The sequence below is a fragment of the Myotis lucifugus genome, unplaced genomic scaffold, assembly GCF_000147115.1.
Source record: "Myotis lucifugus unplaced genomic scaffold, Myoluc2.0 scaffold_247, whole genome shotgun sequence".
NCBI lineage: Eukaryota > Metazoa > Chordata > Mammalia > Chiroptera > Vespertilionidae > Myotis > Myotis lucifugus.
Window position 1 is genome coordinate 1,139,441 of NW_005871295.1, and position 14,809 is coordinate 1,154,249.

At 36.5% G+C, this 14,809-nt stretch overlaps 1 protein-coding gene across 11 annotated transcripts in view; it reads right to left on the minus strand.

Annotated features, from left to right (window-relative positions):
• PTPN4 (protein tyrosine phosphatase, non-receptor type 4) overlaps window positions 1-14,809 on the minus strand; it is a 206,652-nt gene that overhangs the window by 33,425 nt on the left and 158,418 nt on the right. For all 11 annotated transcript variants that reach the window (XM_023762515.1, XM_014464397.2, XM_014464400.2 and 8 more), the window contains 6 exons: window positions 13,463-13,546; window positions 13,324-13,380; window positions 7,296-7,452; window positions 3,029-3,195; window positions 1,527-1,617; window positions 1,379-1,440 (listed from right to left, as the gene is read on the minus strand). In XM_023762515.1, coding sequence (XP_023618283.1) covers window positions 1,379-1,440; window positions 1,527-1,617; window positions 3,029-3,195; window positions 7,296-7,452; window positions 13,324-13,380; window positions 13,463-13,546 — 618 coding nt within the window. The remainder of the gene's footprint in view (window positions 1-1,378; window positions 1,441-1,526; window positions 1,618-3,028; window positions 3,196-7,295; window positions 7,453-13,323; window positions 13,381-13,462; window positions 13,547-14,809) is intronic.

The following is a 14,809-nucleotide window of genomic DNA, read 5'->3' on the forward strand; positions in this document are numbered from 1 at the left end:
GAAAATACACATTAGATAAGCTTCTTTCAGGCATGAGTTATAGTGCTGTTGGGTGTGAGTTCAATGTTAATTAATCAGCAATGTGTATTAAATAAGGTATCTTTAAACAGAAGCAAGGTTATGTACTGATTAACTGACAAAAATGTTGCAAATAGAGGCTCATGGGACCCATACCATATATTTTTCCCTTGCAACAAGGATTCAGTATTTGCTAATTCAGGGTCAATGAAGACTTTATAGACTATCACAAATAACAAGAATTGATTGTATTTACAAAAAGTGATATATTTGATTTAAATAAATCTGGGGGGGGGTAGTGTTTAGATGGAACAAGATTGGCCATCCTATATAATAAAAGGCTAATATGCAAATCAACCAAACTGCGGAACAACCGGTAAGTATGACACACACTGACCACCAGGGAGCAGACGCTCAATGCAGGAGCTGCCTCGTGGTGGTCAGTGTGCTCCCACAGGGGGAGTGCTGCTCAGCCACAAGCTGGGCTCACAGCTGGTGAGTGTAGTGGTGGTGGCGGAGACTTATAGAGCTCTTTATATATTGATGAAATAAGCCCTTTATACTACTTAAAAAATTCAGTTTGTCATTTCATTTTAGTACTTTTCAAAGCATCCCCCAAATTAAAATTTATACATTGCCCAACTCATCAATCTTTTTTTATAGCTCAGACATGTACCTAAGCTTAGAAAAGCCTTCTCCCTTCTGAGATTTTAAACAATTCTCACATATTCCTCCAAGTATTTTCATGTCCACTTCATACATATATATTTGATACATCTAAAATGTATGCTGGCCTCAAGAATATGTAAAGTGTTTATAGATCAATTATATGATGTGTGGATTTGTTCCAAAACAATGTGGATGTGTGGGGGGATAGATGAAACAAAGTTGGCCATTAGTTGGTAATTGTTGAAGCTGAGTCATATGTATAAGGAGGTTCATTTTACTTTTTCTCTACTTATGTATGTTTAAAATTTTCTGTAATACAAAGTAAAAATAGTAATCCTCTTTTTGCCCCATGGGGGTGGGAGGAGACCTCCTTACCATGGTATATTCCAGACAGAACTAATTCATTTACTACATCATCAGTTTTACCTTAAATAATTTAAAAGGCTATCTCTACCGTAAACAAAATTCTAGTCTTTATTTCAGCCTATTTCTAGACTAGATTATTCCATTTCATTGTCCTATGTATATATTAATATGCCAGTATCAAACTATTTTTAACATTAATTTTATAATATTTTAAAATATGTAAAAGTTTTAATATTCTCTCAAGGTTAGGCTTTTAACAAAAAGTAATAAATCTCAGTTTATAGTGTCCCTTCTTATACCAATGATATAATAAAAATAAACTTACATTTATATAATTTGCATTGATATAATCTTCATTACCCTTTAAAATGACCCGTGTAGCATCATCTGAAAAAATTTCAAAAGAAAATTTTTTTAGTAAAGTTACGTTAAAAAGATTAAAGCCTAACATACAGGAAATCATAGATACTTACAAGGCGAAATATCTCTGTATCTATTTTTGGAAATATTCTGAGGTAATTTGGCACAAGACATTGTCATTCCAGGTTTTTTCCGATATAGTTGCTAAAACCAAACAAAACAAAAAGGTACGCAATCAGCAAGCCATCAAAAGTTATCATTTTGTTTTTCCGACTTGTTCCTATGCTATGAAACAAGTTTTTTTTTCCCCTTAGAATACCTCATCTATACAATGATGTACCTTAGGCTGATAGGATATTAAACCAGATTTGCAAAGCTAAATTCTGTATAAATTCTGACATGAATTGTATGTCCTAATTTAGCAGTGGTTCTCAACCGGTGGGTCGCGACCATCGGAAAACACATATAGCATATCAGATATTTACATTATGATTCATAACAGTAGCAAAATTACAGTTATGAAGTAGCAACGAAAATATTTTTATGGTTGGGGGTCACCACAACATGAGGAACTATATTAAAGGGTCGCGGCATTAGGAAGGCTGAGAACCACTGATTTAGAGAATGGCAAAATAAACGAAGATAATTTTTCTTACAGCAAAAAGTACCTGAAGTTTTGAACAGAAAATCTGCAGAAAACATTTAGCTTTTATTTACTTTGTAGATATTTAAAGTATATGAACCCAGAACTTAAAGAAACAAACAAAACTGACAGACCTTAACTTTTTTTTAGTCACAAATGTTTTAGTCAGTTACCTGTAACATATACTTCAGAGCATAAATACTAATGATGGCTAACTACACTGACAAAAATTAAATATTACAAGGTTCAAGTTATTTTCCTTTAACTTAGGATTTTTAAGTCTGCAATTGCCTACCTTCATCTGCCAACTTTCACAAAAACAGTTATTTAATTACAGAAAAAAATGTAGTTTGATGACATATGTATAAAAATCTATTTTTATCTTTTAAGTAGACATCTATTTATGTAACCATAGCTAGTGTTTTGGGAGCAATTTTTAAAACTTTGTATTTTAGAACTATTCTCAAATATTTCTCAGAATGCCATTTTAGTTTGTAAATTATAACTGATAGATAAGGCAGTTAAGAAATCATACAGCCTTAGCTGGTTTGGCTCAGTGGATTGAGCGTTGGCCTGCGGACTGAAGGGTTCCAAGTTCTACTCAGGTCAAGGGCACATGCCCGGGTTTTGGGCTCGATCCCCAGTAGGGGGAGTGCAGGAGGCAGCCAATCAATGATTCTCTCTCATCATTGGTGTTTCTATTTCTCTCTCCCTCTCCCTTTCTCTCTGAAATCAATTAAAAAAAAAAAAGAAATCATACAATATTGCCCTGGCTGGTGTGTCTCAGTTGGTTGGGCGTAGTCCCATGCACTGAAAGGTTGCTGGTTCAATTCCCTGTCAGGGCACATGCTCAGGTTGCAGGCTTGATCCATCAGGGATGGATATTTCTCTTTCTCTCCTTCCCAATTCTCTCTTTAAATATCAAAATTTAAAAAATCTTAAAAAAAAAGAGAAAGAAACCATATTACTTACATCAAATTGTGTCAGGACTGTTCCCGTGATAAGCCCCTCGGCTAGCTGGATCATTGACTCCCGCAGGGAATGATCATCCTGATGGACGCTATCTAGTGGGGCTTTTTCAGGAATGTACTGGAAGTCTGGCTCAGTTTCTAGCTTTTCTTCCACTACATCATAGACAGCTAAGACAAAAAAATAAAATAAAAATTTTAATAAAGACACATGAAGAACTTAATGAATTGGGAAAAGAATTTACCAGATTATTCTTTAATTATGTGTCAGGAAAAATAATTTACTTATTCATAATTCATCAGATCTGAGTCTGATGTCATGGTGTAGGGGCAAACGGTGACTGTGGAGACGAAGAAGTTTGCCGCACCTTAGAGGAAAAGAACGGTTCTTGGCTATAATTGCTGAAAATCTCCATAACTTGAAGAGACATTAAGAAAAAGAGAAGCTGCCAAGAAGCAGCTCTGAAGAGACCTGCCCTATTTGTGGGACGTAAGGCAAGAGTACAAATAGAAGCCTATATACTATATGTCTAGATACGAATGGTTATAAAGGAAACAGAGTTCTAAACAAAACATGTTTTATCCTCTCCTTGACATATTTACAAAACAACCTAGGAGTCTGCATTTCAAATGAGAACCTAGGCCAGAATTCATGGCCAAGGCAGTGTGAGGAGAGACAGACCCTAGACCAGCCGTGGGCAAACTACGGCCTGCGGGCCGGATCCGGCCCGTTTGAAATGAATAAAACTAAAAAAAAAAAAAAAGACCGTACCCTTTTATGTAATGATGTTTACTTTGAATTTATATTAGTTCACACAAACACTCCATCCATACTTTTGTTCCGGCCCTCCGGTCCAGTTTAAGAACCCATTGTGGCCCTCGAGTCAAAAAGTTTGCCCACCCCTGCCCTAGACCCTGGCCTGTAGTCCACCCTCGTTCTTTTCTTGCCCTCAGATACATTATTTAACATGGGAGAATATCAACATTCCCATGAGCATCCCAATCCATATGTAAGCTTGTTTACACCTCTCTGCAAATTGCTGCATCTTACTAGTAGCCATGCCCCCTAAGTCTACACACATCATGTGAGCCACCTTGAGAGAATGGATTTGGAGAAAACGGGCACACAGACTCAGAGCTATTTGGACAGAGAATTGAAAGTTGAAAATAGTGGTCTAGGAAGGATGGGGAAGTCACAGGTGATGCCCTGGCATGTCCCCTTGCTCCTACAAAATCCTGACCCCACGGTGGTGGTGGTGGTGGGAGGCAAGGCTGAAGGAGAGACAGAAAACAGCCCTCTAAAGAATGGAGTCAAGCTAGGGGTCTCTTATATCCTTGACTAAGAGTTTTGGTTCCTGCTCAGATATGTATGTACTTTTGGGAAGAATAAATTTTGGAAATGAAGAACAAAAAAGCAAAAAGGAATGAATGCATATTGTCTAAGAAGAAATAAGATTTAAAGGGGAAAATACCAGAAAAAGAGAAACTCTTTTTCTGATATTTTTGGCAAACATAATTTTAAATTTTGATTATGCAGTAAGTCTTCACTTAACATTGTTGATACTACTTCTAATATTAAATATTGAAATAAATGTGAGCTATTCACAAATTTAATAAAAATTAATAAAAACAGGTAAAATAATTATTTTCCAACCTGCTTATTTTAGTTCAGGATTGCAGGTGGCTAGAAGCTCACCTGGCAGTTCAGGGCACCTAGACAGGATGCCCTTCCATCACAGGGCCACTCACACACACATTCATACTCGCTCAGACTAGGACAAGGTAGAAACGTCAATTCACCTCACGTGCGTATCTTTGGGATGTGAGAGGAACCCAAGTCAGCAGAGAACACCCGGGAAGACATGGGAAGAATGTGGAAACTTCACACAGTGATCTGGCCAGGAATCTTTTTCTTTTTCTCATCAATGTTATATCAGATGTTAAATTAATCATTACTCGATGACCTGCTGTTTGTTATTTTAAGTAAAAAAAAGGACAAGGTAGACCCTGAAAGTGAATACAGGTCTTGCCCAGATTTTGACAATAAAATAATAATAGAAAGACGTTTTGTCAAGACCTAGGTGGGTTCCTCTCCTAATTTAAAGTATAAATGAGGTGATTTGAACTGCAAAAAAGCTAAGACTTTTCCATTATATGGACTTTTGTTTATACTTGGGTCCGTACTAGTCATAAATTTGTGAGCAGAAACTGAATGTCTAGGTGTCAAAATGTCCTCAACTATAAAATGGGGATGTCACATATGTCACTGGATAGCTGTAAAGATTAAATGAGAATATACAAGAGTTCAGGCGCATGGAAAACATTTAAAAACTATTATTATTATTATGTTCTTTAATATCTGTTATCAAGAGAAAAAAAACAGAGAGGATGTTATCTTAGTATAAAATTTAAGTTGCTTACTTAACAGAAAATGCCTAATAATGAATCACCTAAATATCAGATCTAAATGAGTTCCTTGAAAAGTCAATATAGAATGTTGTGTTGGAGTCCTGTGAATTTTCCTAGAATGCAAATTCCAGATCATGAATGTGGAGAGCACCTGGGAAGGCACATGAGCATTTCTTTAATTATTGTCAGCTGAATCCAGTGGCGTGGGCAAAGCCACGTCCTGGAAACACCCTTTGCCAAAAGGCAGGAGTGTTGTCAGCCTGACCTTCAGCCCAGGTGCCATGGGGTAGGTTTTGTTATTTAAATGCAGCCAAGTACCAGGAATGAATATGACTTGGGTCCACCCAAGAATGCACATAATCTCCTTTGTCTTGACTTTTAGTAAAACTTCCTGTTTTTTTGCTGTATAAATTAAATACGTTTGCTGTATTGGCTTGGGGTCCCTAGTCCCTGTCTCATCATCAGAGGACAATGGTCCCACCCGGCCCTAGCTTTTTTCTTCCATCTCTGTGTCTGTCTCTTTCTTTCATTTTCTCAATCCCTAGCCGCCCCTACTCAGGAACCGGACTGCTCTCTAACCACGCTGGACGCAGAGAAGAGAGACATATTTACACATGAAAGCAGAAAAACAAAGTAGAAAAGATGGAATGAAAATGCCTATTTGTACACAACAGGCAAAATGAGTTTTGTATTTTTTTCTTGCAATTTTTACAGGGTTGGGTGTGGTGTGGGAATAGGTAGAGTTCTAATTACATTTTACTTGAATATATACCAAAGGTATATATTCAACAACTGGTAATATAGCATTAACCAATAATTACTCTTATGGCTAAGACTATGATTAATAGTAAACTGTTCAGAATAAAACCAGAAGACTATGTCTAATGCTGGGATACAGGCACACAAGAATTTTTTCCAGAGGAGATTGATACAGTGTGGAGGGAACTTGAAACAATGCCATATGAACACTCACTGAAGGATCTGGGGTTACTGAACTGGAGGAAAGGGGGAGGGTTTCTGGTAAAATCAGCTATTGTCAAAAAACTGAAGGAAGAGGGATTAAATTTATTCTGCATAACACAAAGTGATAGAATTAGGAACAACAGGACTGAAGAAATTTGGATTTTAGTTCAAATTAATAGTTCAAGCTATTCAAAGGGGGGATGAACTACTTCATGAGCTACTGAGTGCTCTGCACTGGTAGGACATTCTTGAGATCGCTACCGAGGAACTCAAGCAGTCAGTAAAGGAGCCAGAGCTTACAGCATTAGGGCTTCTCCAACCCTGGGACTCTGACTCTGAATTAGCACATCAGCTGTCCAGAGCAGGAGATGACATGATTAGGCTACTAGGCATTCTCTACTAAAAACACAGACAGGCTTAAAAAAATGCTTTAACTGTAGCTTGTTACAGAGTTTTCTAAAAGTGGAACAGAGTTCAAAATTTAATAATTCATTCAACAATTATTTATTGATTATCTATTACTACTACTAGAGCAAGTGGGAGAAGAAGGAGGCCATTTTAGCTATGGTAGTCAGAAGAGAAGGACTTTCTGAGGATCACACGTGACAGGAAACCTGAAGGAAGTGAGTATAAGTCATACAAAATCAGGAAAATCATACAAAATGTAGGCAGAAGGAATAGCAGGAAAGCCAGCACAGAACAGAGTGAGCAAGGCTGAGTGGTAGGCAAGGAGGTCAAGAACTTACATTTTACTCCAAGTGTGAATGGAAGCCACTATACTCTGAGCAGGAAACTGATATGACAAGACAGGTTTAGGTTTCAAAGCCTACTCTGGCTGCTATTCCAGTAAGAAACACTAATAATTATGAAAACTATCCAGTGCTACGTAGACTACTTACCATTAGGTCGGACTAGAAGTACGAGTTCCCCAGAATGTCTCTCACAGCTAGCTTTAATAAACAGGACAACCTGGTCATGGGTATGTTCTGCAATGTCCCGACCATTTATCAGTACAACTTGGTCACCTTCATTCAATCGAGGGACACAGAGGTCAGCCTGCAACGTAATGCAAATAAGGTTTCAGATTTGTACATGGCTTTCAAAAAGTAAAGCACAAAAATTTATTTTTATAGACTCTATAGAACTAAAACTACATATGGAAAAACATCTATCCATTCATTCATCTACTCAAAAAACCAAACCAAACAGAAATCTAGCTTTCCCATGAAGATACTATACTTTTTTCTATTTTCATTCAACAACTTTTCCCCTGATGCCTTATTACATGCATAGCCATACAGATAAGTAAGACTAGTTATCTGGAGATGCCTAGACACAGTCAGGCCTCACTTTGCACTATCCAGATACGTACAAATTTCTGTTACCACAGTTTAGTCAAGTAACACCTATTTCTCAACAACAAGATGCAAATTTCAGTTTCCACTGTGAATGTATTAATTGTAAATAATCACATAAAATACAATCTTTGCTGCTAGATTGTAGTCCAAAACTCTACATAAATGATAGACATATCACGACCAATGACCAAACACATCACTTCATTCAATGTCTGCTGGTGATCTGTCGCTGGGCACCTGTTACTCAGTTCCTGCAGAGACAGCAAAGTGTATACTTGTGCTGCCTCATCTCCCAACAATAAACCCACATAAAAATGGATAAAAAACAGCTGATGGTGGATATATACACTGCTACTGTTTAAGACAGTGGTCGCCAACCTTTCGGACCTCACAGACCAATAGTGGTCCACGGACCACCGGTTGGCGACCGCTGGTTTAAGAGACTCTAGATATACAGAGAAGGGGATTTAGTGAAGGGGAACTTATCAACATGATGAAAGTGGGTATAATAAAAAGGATGAAGTCTTTATTGAGGACATGATGCTGACATAAAACTTCTCATTAAAGGAAATCTTGGAGATATTTTACAACATTAAAAATGCAGAGGACTGCCAGCTGGTGTGGCTCAGTGGTTGAGTGTTGACCTAGGAACCAAGAGGTCACAGTTCAATTTCAGGCTAGGGTACATGCCTGGGCTGTGCACTGGATCCCTAGTGGGGGGTGTGCAGGAGGCATCCAATCAATGATACTCTCTCATCATCGATGTTTCTATCTTTCTCTCCCTCTCCCTCTCCTTTCCTCTCTGAAATCAATAAAAGTTTACTTTAAAAAATGCAGAGGACCAAACATTGGAAGTAAATTCAAACTTAGAAAGAATTATGACAATTTGCTAAGACAAGAAAGAATGCTCACTCTGTATTTTAACTTATATGACGAGAAGGGCACAAGCCTGTTCAAACTACTTGTTATAAGTTTTCATGAAGAAATAAAATACTTAAGTGTTCAATGTTTCTAATGTTTAGAATGACAGGACAGTAAATCAGTATTAATTTTACTTTTTTTTAAAATAAGCACTGGTTTCACAGATTTTATTTATTTATCCTCTTCTGAGGACATGCACTGATTTTAGAGAGGAGGAAGGGAATGGGAGAGAGAGACATCAGTTAGCTGCCTCCCATACGTGCCCCAACTGGGACTGAAACAGCAACCTAGGTATGTGTCCTGACAGGAAATCAAACCGCAATCTTTTGGTGTATGGGACGATGCTCCAACCAACTGAGCCATCCGGCCAGGGCTAGTTTTACTATTTCTCATCTCCCTATACATTTATAAGGGTAAGTAAGAGACATTTTAATGAAAAATTTAAAGGTCTTAGAAACAACCATAATTTTCCCCATTGATTATCAAGGTCACTTTTCATAGTTTCAGCTTAAATGGTCATTTTTATGGTCCTGTACTACTGTGCAAAGTGATGACTGCCTGTATTTTATTGAGACAATAAATAAGTAATTCAAATGAGATAAATGGACAGCACATTCCAGGGACAGCAATAAGAAGGCATGGGAATAACGTTTGAAGGATGAAGATCAGATAGAGAAGGAAATGATGGGGTTGGACCTCACACAAAAAGGAACTTCCTGTTGCAAAAGCTTGAAGACTTGAAAACATGACTACTCAAATTCACTATAAACACAAAGTCAATAAAATCCCACACGATATATTATTAATGAAAAGAACACTGGTCTGGGAACCATATTCTTCCTCTACTGCTTATAAAATGTGTGCTCTGGGACACCTGAAACTCTGAAAATGGAGCAGATATCTGCTCTGATTATAATAACAAAGAGCTGTGAAGATAAAAATGATGTAAGTATGCAAAGTGTTAAAATCTGGAGAACTCAAATTTAAAGTTACAACCATTCTCCCTAGTTGCTTTTTTCTATCCTTCTTGTAGTGAAGCAGATGATAGTCCTATACGCCTTCTGTGTATTAGTAGTGTGATACATTTATGTATCAATTTGGTCCAAGTTTTGTAAACGTCTTCAAGGTACCCAAAGAGTGGTGAACTGAAAGATATTAATGGTTCTGGGAGAAAAGGATTATAGCGAAAAAAGTTATACTCTCACCTTACTTTGTGGATAGTATAGTTAATGAAAAGAGGAGGTAATCTATGTGCTAAGGAGAAGATAGTTATGAATCTCTAACTGTACCTTCATATAGCCACTGATATAATAAAGGATTGAGGCTAAAGGGCAGTATTAACCAAAATGCTATATCTAACATGCAGAGATTTTTTTTTTTTTACCCATTATCATTGAAGGGAAAGAACTCTCTCATGCTTAATCTGCTTTTGTCAGTTATGTTTATAATTTTTTATTTGCATTTCATTCTGATCTGGAAAGTCCAGATGAATTGTATATTAAAATAAATTTTGTTGCATAAACAGCTATTGGCTTAAAGATGAACAGCTATTGGAACAAAAATTTGACTTTAATTGGGAATTATTTTATCCATTTCAGGAGTACAATAAAAAAAATTAAAATATTTAAAACTCTTTTTTCCCCCACTTAAAATGAGGTTTCCAATTGGAAGATTGTGATGGTCTCCAAATTAGTAAAATAATATAAAAATGATAAACTTCTATTGTTTTAATTTGTCCTAAATTCAGCTAATATATATATGGAACACAGTTCTATGTGCCAAAAAGGAAACATTTACCAATAATCTGTATAGCCTAAAAAGAAAATTTAGAGTCACAGAATTCTGTTTGGAAGTGAACCTATCTATAGAATGTTCCCTGAACATCCTTGAGTTAATTAATAACTATCCACATTCACTGCTCAGAAAAACCAATATTTCTTTTGTGTCATTCACTGATTATTACAACTGGCATAATAAAAAAGGTTTATTGCATTTCTAATTATAAAAGCAATGCATGCTCACTGTCATGATCTATTCAAAAAGGAATATAGAAGTGATAAATATCAGTAATTCCACTGCTCAGATGAAACACTGTTAACATTTTAAGCATGTATCCAGACTTTTTAATACACATAATTCACATTTTAAAAAACTGGATCAAACATAAATGTAGAATTGTAATACTCATTTTTTATAATATCTTATGAACATATCTACATACTAGAATAGAGCTACACCATCCTTTTCAATATCTGCAAAGCAACACATAATGTATTTCACCAGCTCTGATGATGTACATTTGATTTGCCCCTGATTTTTTACTGTTATAAACAATACTACAGTGAACATCCTTGTATATCTTTTGTTCCCTAGCACAACTGTTTCATTAGAGGCCATTCATTGTCAGGTCAAAAGATATATATTTAAGTTGTAATTAAAATTTTTGTTTTTAGCAAAGTTATACATTACACAGTTTAAAAAGTTGACTAGAGCTGTAAGATTAAGACCAGAAACCATTTCTTGTGTTCTTCCCTCGCATTCCCCTCTCTAGAGTCAACTTCTTTCAACATCTTAGCTACATCTTTTGTGTTTATCTCAGTAACTCCACATATCTCCCCCATTTTGGTTTTTTTTTTTTTTAGTTTTCTATGTTAGACATTATCTATCTTACTACTTGATCAGAATTTAACAGCCTTTTATCTCTTCATCTGTAGTCAAAACATATACATAGTTATCATTAAATATATACTAAATAAATAATTTTGGACTATTTTTCTCATCTTTGCCCCCATCCTTCATATGCATAGTAGACTCAAGAGTAATTTTATACATTGTATCCATGTCCTGTCCCCTATGACCTCAAGATAGGTTTAAAAGAGGACATGTGACTCAAACTGGATCTCTGATTGGTTTATTCCCCAGGAGCCTGTATTTTGTACTTGCTTAATTGTTTTGGGTTGCTGAGCTGGTAATATATAAATATGGAAGTTACTAGTAGTCATATCCTACCATGTGGACTGAGGACAAAACAGCAGTAGCTATACAATTTTAATTTAGCAGAGATTTAGGAGTCATAATTATATCTGAAGGCAGAGTGTGTCTGGTGGTGGTGATATTACAGGACTTGACCTGTCACTAAATACACTATTTTTATTCAGACTAATATATTTGAAGTGGCTTGAGAGATGTCGCAGATTCAGTGTACAAAATGGTTTGCACTGAGAGAAGAATGGGACATTCACATAAGAAATATAGATAAAAAGTAGAGAGTGACTGATGAGTACTTTCTGGAGGTGTAACTGTGTTCCTGTGCTTGGTTTTATGAGACACCTATGTAGCTCTATGTTAATTTTTTTGTTCTTGATGAAGCAGTAAAACAATTAACTTAATTAATCTCAATCCTTGAATATGCACCTTTTAATATATGACAAAATGAAAACTGCAAATAAAACATTTTTGCATCAAACTGAAGTATGATAGAGTCTAAAGAGAAGCTGTAGTTATGCTGAAAGGGATATTCCATAAGTAAATGTCCTATTATTTGCAACCAACAAAGTCCTTCAAAATCAAAACAACATATTATGCTATCCTTAATTAATCTTGACTCTGATCTTCAAACTAACTTTGAGGTAGCTTCAAAGCACCAAAAAAGACATAAGTGATCTCTTTCTCTCAAGCTGCTGATTTATATACCTTTCCTAGGGGCAGGGAGACAGTTAAATGATAAAGGGTGCTGACTGAAAAGTCCTCGCAGACCATTTAGGTAAAGTAGGCAACAACATAAATGTAAATTTGAAAGCTATATTTGCTGCATGGAAGTGCAATAAGGCTAATGCAGCCATAATTAATTAAGAGCTGTCCTTATGATGAGCATGAAGTTCAGGAGTGCTGAGCTAAACAATGGGAACAGGGGAAGTCATCATAATGGGTACCTAAAATATTTTCACCCTTTCTGTTTAGAATGTTCATAATAAAAAGTTTAAAAATTGTCCTTATAAAGAAAAAATAATCACTGGTACTATTTCTATTTAAAGTAAGTTTTTTTAAAACATAAGAAGGCAAATGGAATCTAAGTAAACAATTCTAAATGAAAAAAAAAAAAAGCAAAAAACCCCACACAAAATAAATAAAAAATATACCTCCTGTCTACATTTAAAGAAATATATGTTTTTATTGATTTCAGAAAGGAAGGGAAAGGGAGAGAGAGAGAAACATCAATGATAAGAGAGAATCATTGATTGGCTGTCTCCTGCACGCCCCCTACTGGGGATGGAGCCTGCAATCCAAGCATGTGTTCTGACTAGTAATCAAACCATAACCTCTTGGTTTATAGGTTGACACTCAACCTCTGAACCTCACCAGCTGGGCTCCTGTCTACATTTTGCTGTTTAAGGGGTTATTCTGATAAGATCTATTTACACTTTAGAAGCACTGAAAGTCATACACCAGCTTCTTTGTAAACACAAGGATTTTAAAAACTCTTTTAGACAGGGAATAAATAAAAACTAACTTTCCAGCAATTTAAGATAGCCAACCAATAACAGTAGATACTTGACAAATTAAAAGAATGATTATTTCCTTTTTAACTAATTAAAATAAGTACATATTCTTGAAAATAGGGTTTACTTGGGAGATTTAGATAACTCACAGGTGTTCCTGGTGCTACTCGGGACACGATCACAGGCATCTTCTGATCATATCCTCCCTTAAAAACAGAGCAAATCAAATATTAGCAAAATAGAAACATCTTAATTTAAAAACTGAGTACAATATAAATTTTAGATTACCTTTACATTGAATCCAAATCTTCCATTTTCGTCAGGTTTCATTCTGATTAGAACAAGATGATCATGTGGAATACCACCATTAGGCTTAAAAAGACAAATATAAATAACTTGTAATTTTCTTCGCTTACATACACATTAAGTATGCTTTTTTGTATGCTGACATGATCTATAGTACATAAAGAATCACAATTTAAATTAAAATGTTAACTCAGAAAAGTACATTTTGAATAACAGGACTTAGGGAATGGCGTGTTACCCCAACTAGATCTATTTTCTCATGCTTTTGTGCCACCACATGCTAGACTGTAAGTGCCGAGACAGGAGCTTTATCAATTATTATTTTTAAATTAATTCTTAGAGAGAGAGGAAGGGGGAGAAAGAGAGAAGCATCAATTTGTTTTTCCACTTATTTATGCATTTATTGGTTGATTTTGTATGTGTCCTGACTGGGGATTGAACCTGCAACCCTGGTGTATCAGGACGATGCTCTAACCCACTGAGCTACCTGGCCAGGGCTTATCAGTTAATTTTAACTCATTAATTGCAATATCTCTATAACCTGGCTTAAAGCTTTGCATGCAGCAAGTGCTCATAGTGTTACATGAATTCATGTTACTCCCTCTACTTTTAAAAAACAGCCTTATTGAGATATAATTCACATATTATAGACTTTACCCAATCAAGGTGCATAATTCGATAATTTTTCTATCACAGAGTTGTACAAACATCACTACAATTTTATTTTAGAACATTTTCATCACCCCCAAAATAAATCCTGTATCCATTAGCAGTCATTCCCCAACCCTTCACCCCATTCCCTAAGTCCTATTCAACTACAAATCTATTTTCTGTCTCTATAGATGTGATTATTCTGGACATTTCACTTATATAAAATTATATAATATACTAGAGGCCCGATGCTCAAAAATTTGTGCACTCGGAGGGGTCCCTCAGCCCGGCCTGTGCCCTCTCGCAGTCTGGGACCCCTCGGGGGATGTCCACCTGCTGGCTTAGACCTGCTACCCAGGGGATTGGGCCTAAGCTAGCAGTCAGACATCCCTCTGGCAGCCCGGGAACCCTCGGGGGATGTCCACTTGCCAGCAGGGAGCAGGCCTAAGCTGCAGTCGGACATCCTTAGCGCTGCTGAGGAGGCGGGAGAGGCTCCCGCCATCACTGCTGTGCTGGCAGCCATCAGCCTGGCTTGTGGCTGAGCAGAGCTCCCCCTGTGGGAGTGCAGTGACCACCAGGGGACAGCTCCTGTATTGAGTGTCTGCCCCCTGGTGGTCAGTGTGTGTCATAGTGACCAGTTGTTCTGGCTGTTAGGGTCAAGTTGCATATTACTTTTTT